The 5,363-nt window shown below is 33.2% G+C and overlaps 1 protein-coding gene across 1 annotated transcript; it reads right to left on the bottom strand.

Moving 5' to 3' along the window:
* Nucleotides 1-203: 203 nt before the first annotated feature.
* LOC106747519 (alpha-tocopherol transfer protein-like) lies at nucleotides 204-5,116 on the bottom strand. Its single transcript, XM_014625102.1, has 8 exons — nucleotides 5,063-5,116; nucleotides 4,318-4,493; nucleotides 3,697-3,862; nucleotides 3,161-3,265; nucleotides 1,946-2,087; nucleotides 1,766-1,876; nucleotides 1,513-1,618; nucleotides 204-1,205 (listed from the first exon to the last, which is right to left on the bottom strand). The coding sequence occupies exons 2-8, from the start codon at nucleotides 4,442-4,444 to the stop codon at nucleotides 1,054-1,056; spliced, it is 909 nt and encodes a 302-aa protein (XP_014480588.1). The 5' UTR covers nucleotides 4,445-4,493; nucleotides 5,063-5,116; the 3' UTR covers nucleotides 204-1,053.
* Nucleotides 5,117-5,363: the final 247 nt, after the last annotated feature.

Raw genomic sequence — 5,363 nt, 5'->3', positions numbered from 1 at the left:
TCGTGTTTCGGCAAGCATTTGTCTGTCTACCATCTACGACAATGTATTGACAAGAGAACAATCTGATCGGAAGGTTTTAATTAGCGGTGTTAGTATCCGGGACTCGGGTAACATTCAAGATACCGGACCATAGAGTCATATTTGATTTATTAGATCATCAATTTTTCTACAACTATAGATATATAATTACAGCGATAATTTAATGAAAAATACCATAGCATACTCGTAGTTATTTACAAAATTAAAGGTACCCTCAATGCATTTTTAGTATACTTTCAATATTTATCAAGTTTTGAATCTGATTATTAGATTTTCAAATATATACAGAGTGATTCATAGATGCATGTCTATGTTTCGGGGAGTGAATATATACATTAAAGTAAGTGAAGGGCGTAATGTGAACGTGGTCCTGCATGCCTTGATTTTTGAGTTATGGATGATTGGGAAAGATGTCCGCCTTATGCGTCAGCACGGACTTTAGCATTGAATTCTGCACTCGCTCGAAAATACAGAGTATTTTTCAAATAGTCACAAATCTATTTTGTATTCTTTCTCGCAGATCGTGCACATTGTTCACTTGCGTTGATTACACAGTAGATTTTAAATGGCCCCAAAAATAAAAATTTGATTGAGATGCTTGATTCATATCGATGAGTATTGTTTGTAAATATTAGATTAAGGATAATTAGATTAAATATTATATATTAAGGTCAAGAGGTGCTAAGGTGTTTAGTAATATGTGTTGACGCACGAGGCGAATACTTCGAACGTTTTCTTTGGTTATTCATAATTTCAAAACTGATGTGTGTAGAACGTGTGTTCATATGACGTTTTTTGCTTGTTTGGTTGTTGATTCGCCTCCTGAAGGGTATGCCCCCCCCCCAGTATGAGCATGCATTTGTGAATCACCCTATATATATTGATATTGACAGCACTAATTTTAACATTTTGTCGCATATATACTTTTGTGTGTGTGTGTGTGTGCATTAATTTGCATATGTTGATTTTATAAATATCATACAGATTGTCCATCTATAAATTGTTCTTAACGAGTTAGTCAATTTCTAATTTTCGAAATGTTCCGGCAACTCCGAATAAATCATCCGCATTTATTACGCAATCAGTTCGGAGAAACTCGTTATTCTTAAGTTTTTCTTGTTTCAGTAACCAGTCTCGTTCACTTTTTACTTTTGCAAACCACATATCTGAAATATAATACAGTTAAAATGAAGCCTTTCCGATTTTAAATCATTTTCCTACATCCAAATAATGAACAATTAGATTTTTTAATTTAGGTATTAACGGATTTTTGTATGTTGTAGAGAATAAATATTGCTGTTGATAAATATTGAGGAAGAGCGGACAATTTTTCACGGAGAATAGATACCAAATTAAAAGAACTTGTGTTTTGCGATACTTGACGTTTTGTCATCTAAACATTAAATTCATAAAATTTAAATTCACAAAATCATTAATAAATCTACGTGTTCATAATATCGATTGATGTTTTACCTGTTAGAGTTGCCATTGATAGTTCCTCACCGCCATAATCCTCCGGTAAAACGGATTTCGGTAAGATTTTTTGTAATGAATCTACCCCTGATTCGAGCGTTTGCATCTAAAAATTCACTGCTGGTCAAAAATTCATAAGTTTGCTTGAAAATTATGTTTTCTTTTGTTCTACCAAATGCGGAACAAAATGAAAATGATCATAATATCATACTATACAATAAATGCGAATTTTCACAGTATCATCTCTACTCACCCTCTCATGAAGTTTTGGATTCATAAACAGTTTTACCATCGTCAATAAGTTATCGATATACGTCGGTGCGTTCATAAAATAAATTGCTTTAATTCTTAAACCGTATGCCTCCTGAATAATTGAAACAATTCACAAATTAGTTTAAACATGATGGTATATAGTATATGTGCGACTACTTACCAGACAAAGATCACATTTTTTTAATAAGCCCGGTGAGAATTTTAATATATGACCAAAAGTAGTATTAGTGCAATCCCAAATGACTAATTCAGAATTCATTACGTCTTCTTTTAGACGTACATCTAACATCATGAAAACATATCTGTAACATAAAAAACCGCGTTATATACGCGTCTTTCGATTAAATTTTTCATCTTTAATCTATTTGTCTTTAATCTATTTTACGCATTCGACCTAAGTTCATCGTTCAATATTGTATAGCGGAAAAGTATATTTAATTTTTACGACGAAAAATTGATAATTCAAGAAAACATTGCGACGTAGTGGTGATCAATGGAGACGTGCATTTTTTCTTGAAAATTATTTCCAACAAAAATAAGAACAGTTGTCATCCGTTAAATTTCGGTGGCACGATTCATCACGAGTTTTCCCCATTGATCGAAACTGCGGATATACAAGAGCGTGCGCGGGAAATGCGACTACGATTTGAATGGCTTCGCGAGTTTCGCGCGGTTTTTCCCTTCTTATCCTGCTTCGCCAAAGTCATCGATTTCAGCTTTTCCTCTCGATATGTGTCACCCGGTAGAGTGTAACTGTAGAGATAGGAAGAGACGAGTGTAGAGGTGTGTATCTTGTTTCTATCTCATTATCGATAATAGCAGGCAAGAGAGAGGAGGTTACGTGTTTAGTCTTACGCGAATAGAAAAGGAGATGAGGAAAGACAGGCTGGGAAGAGAGGAGAAAAGGAGATTCCAAAGATTGCGTGGAATAAGACGGCGGGATCGATCCACTGTGATTGGATCGGCCGGATGGCGTCTCGTGAAAACGCTCGGACGGAAATTACTCGCGGGCATAGTAACACCGGTGTTAAATAATCATTTCGTCGAGCACCGAACGCGAAGATTCCGATAATATGGAAAGTTCATAACGCCGCATGAAATAGGTCACGGTTTTCCTCTCTCTTCGCTCCTGTTTCATCGTCCTCGTCCTTTATGTCGGCCGGTGAATGCAGCGCGTATTTAAATTTATTTTTATAATATCCCGCGACTCACTACAAGTAATTTCTAATAGTTAGGCGCAATTGTGCTATTGTTGTGCGACGATATACCTTCGCGACGAGAAGGTTCCGATTTTTTCGCGGAATAAAATTTTGCGGAAACTTCAGTGTCTTTGAGGTACCGATATGATATACTTGCTTGCATAATTTTTACGTACTTCAACATATCTTGGAGATGAAACAAAGAGGTGTTATTGTTTATCCATCTCATGATATGGATTCTGTGCTTTTCCGGTGATAACTGTGGTAGAGTTACCCATTGCCTGCCAGTGAATATACATACATGAAGATACATTTAACATAAAAACAAGAATTCGATTATACACAGATAATGATCAATTCATAATTATCGTAATTCTTCATTCATTTTATTAAATAAAGCTTTCTTATTTATTGTCTGTATTTATTTTATACTTTATAAAAAGTATTCTCTAAATTATTTTATAAAATACACAATTAACACATTTACTTTGGAAAACGAGATACTTTGTCTTTAAGTTAAAATTATCCGAAATAATTACGTTAATATCCATTTGTATACACACAAATTATAATATTTCTTATTTATCTTTTTTAATATTACATTAAATTTCAATTAGTATTTCTGGTTATCACTTTTAGTAATCGTTTTTGTATATAAAATGTTATGAGAATCAGCATAAGAGAATATAAAAATGACATGATTTATACTTACATGCATTTGTGAAATCGAGCAACATTGTCGCATAGCGGGTCATAGTCTGCGAAAAATTCGGGAAGCAGAGTACGAAGAGTGTATAGCGAATCTATACGTTTCTTAGCTTTTTCCAGATTAAGTTTTGAAGTTAAAAGAATGGCTTCTAATTGTTTGTCCGAAATCCCTGTAATTTATATTCATTATTACGGCATATTAATACACATCGTTTATTCATTTATTTATATAGTTAGTATATTAACACTTTAATGGCCGCTCACATAACATGTGTGTGATAGCCGGAACAACATGTGTATGATGCTACCGCCGAAGAAAATATTGCCGGTCCCTGACGACGTTTGACTGCGTAGACGTGCGGCCATTAAAGTGTTAAAGTAGAATATGCCAAAGTTACTTAGTCATTAATGATTGAATGCAGGCAAACAACATCCATGCTTCACGAATGACAAAATAACTTGTTTTGTTAGAATGTAGACAATCGGCATCCGTGCTTCACGAATGACAAAATAATTCGTCATATAGACATTTTTGTCTTAAATATAGTTAAATACGTTTCATTGATATGAGCGCGGCATGTAAGAAATTAATCAAAAAGACTCATATGAATCTTAAAATGCAAACCTTGAGGTAGATGAAGTTGTTGTTGCAGCCATTGTCGAATCTTGTCCAACATCTCTTGAAATAGTTGCTCGTCTCCTCCAACTATCTCAGCTGCTTCCTTAATCGTGATAGTTTCTAACTTGATCATGTTTATGACACTGTCTGTTCCTTACCAAATTATTTTAGATAGGCTTAATCTAAAATTATCCCACATATGTTATGTTATGCGACTATATCGAAACATTTTATCTTTATTAATCCTTTGCACTCGAAGGCTCCGGAGCGGAGCCATTTAAAATTTGTCTTCAAACTCTTCAAACTCAAATGCAAATAGCAAGAGCGGAATATCCTATACACAATAGTTTTTATGATTTGTCTTTGTCCTTATGTTATGAACTGAAAGTTATTTGCATTGTCTCCATAGCGGAGTTCTCGAGTTTGAAGACAAATTTTAAATGGCTCCGCTCCGGAGCCCTCGAGTGCAAAGGGTTAATTATTTTTATTGTTATTATATTTAGAGATATTTCACCGTGCTATTTCAAAATTATAACTCAATTAATCTCTGAATCTTTTTACTTACACATTTATTTTATATTTAAATAAATTTTAATTATTTTTTCTCACTTTCTCTTTTAAAAATAAATATTTATTGTTTTAAGACGCAAATATTTGAATTATATATATTTTTTATATTATAAATAATAATAACCACAAAATTTTTTGTATTATAAATAATAATAACCATAAAATATGATTTATACGTTACCGGCCGGTTATGAGATAGAAATGTTATATCGTATTTTTTCACAACTGTTTTCCGTTCGACGGTTATTTCTCGACTAAAAGAAAACTCGTTGAACGTATCATATAATACCTTGATATTCAAATGTGTTGCTTAATGAAAATAATGTCAGGTACGCGTTGACGTAGACGATGTAAATTTTTGCAGTAAAAAATTTAATTCATTGACGTTAGACGTGCATAATTAATTACTAAACAAGCTCTTTCAACTTGTTGTTTATATATTCTTTCAATTTGTTTTTATATATGACTGAGCTAAATTATAA

Source organism: Dinoponera quadriceps, unplaced genomic scaffold (genome assembly GCF_001313825.1).
Source record: "Dinoponera quadriceps isolate SergipeBrazil2010 unplaced genomic scaffold, ASM131382v1 scaffold2159, whole genome shotgun sequence".
In the NCBI taxonomy this organism is placed as follows: Eukaryota; Metazoa; Arthropoda; class Insecta; order Hymenoptera; family Formicidae; genus Dinoponera; species Dinoponera quadriceps.
The sequence above is the reverse complement of the archived record's forward strand: the minus strand, read 5'-3'. Positions and strand labels throughout refer to the sequence as shown.

Bases quoted from the DNA above. Each gene is read 5' to 3' on its own strand.
- LOC106747519 (XM_014625102.1), bottom strand. From the start codon at position 4,444: ATGATCAAGTTAGAAACTATCACGATTAAGGAAGCAGCTGAGATAGTT. The intron at 2,088-3,160 runs GTACGTAAAAAT...TTTATGTTACAG, and splicing joins CATCTCCAAGATATGTTGAA to ATATGTTTTCATGATGTTAG. The intron at 1,619-1,765 runs GTGAGTAGAGAT...GTGAATTTTTAG, and splicing joins ATCCAAAACTTCATGAGAGG to ATGCAAACGCTCGAATCAGG.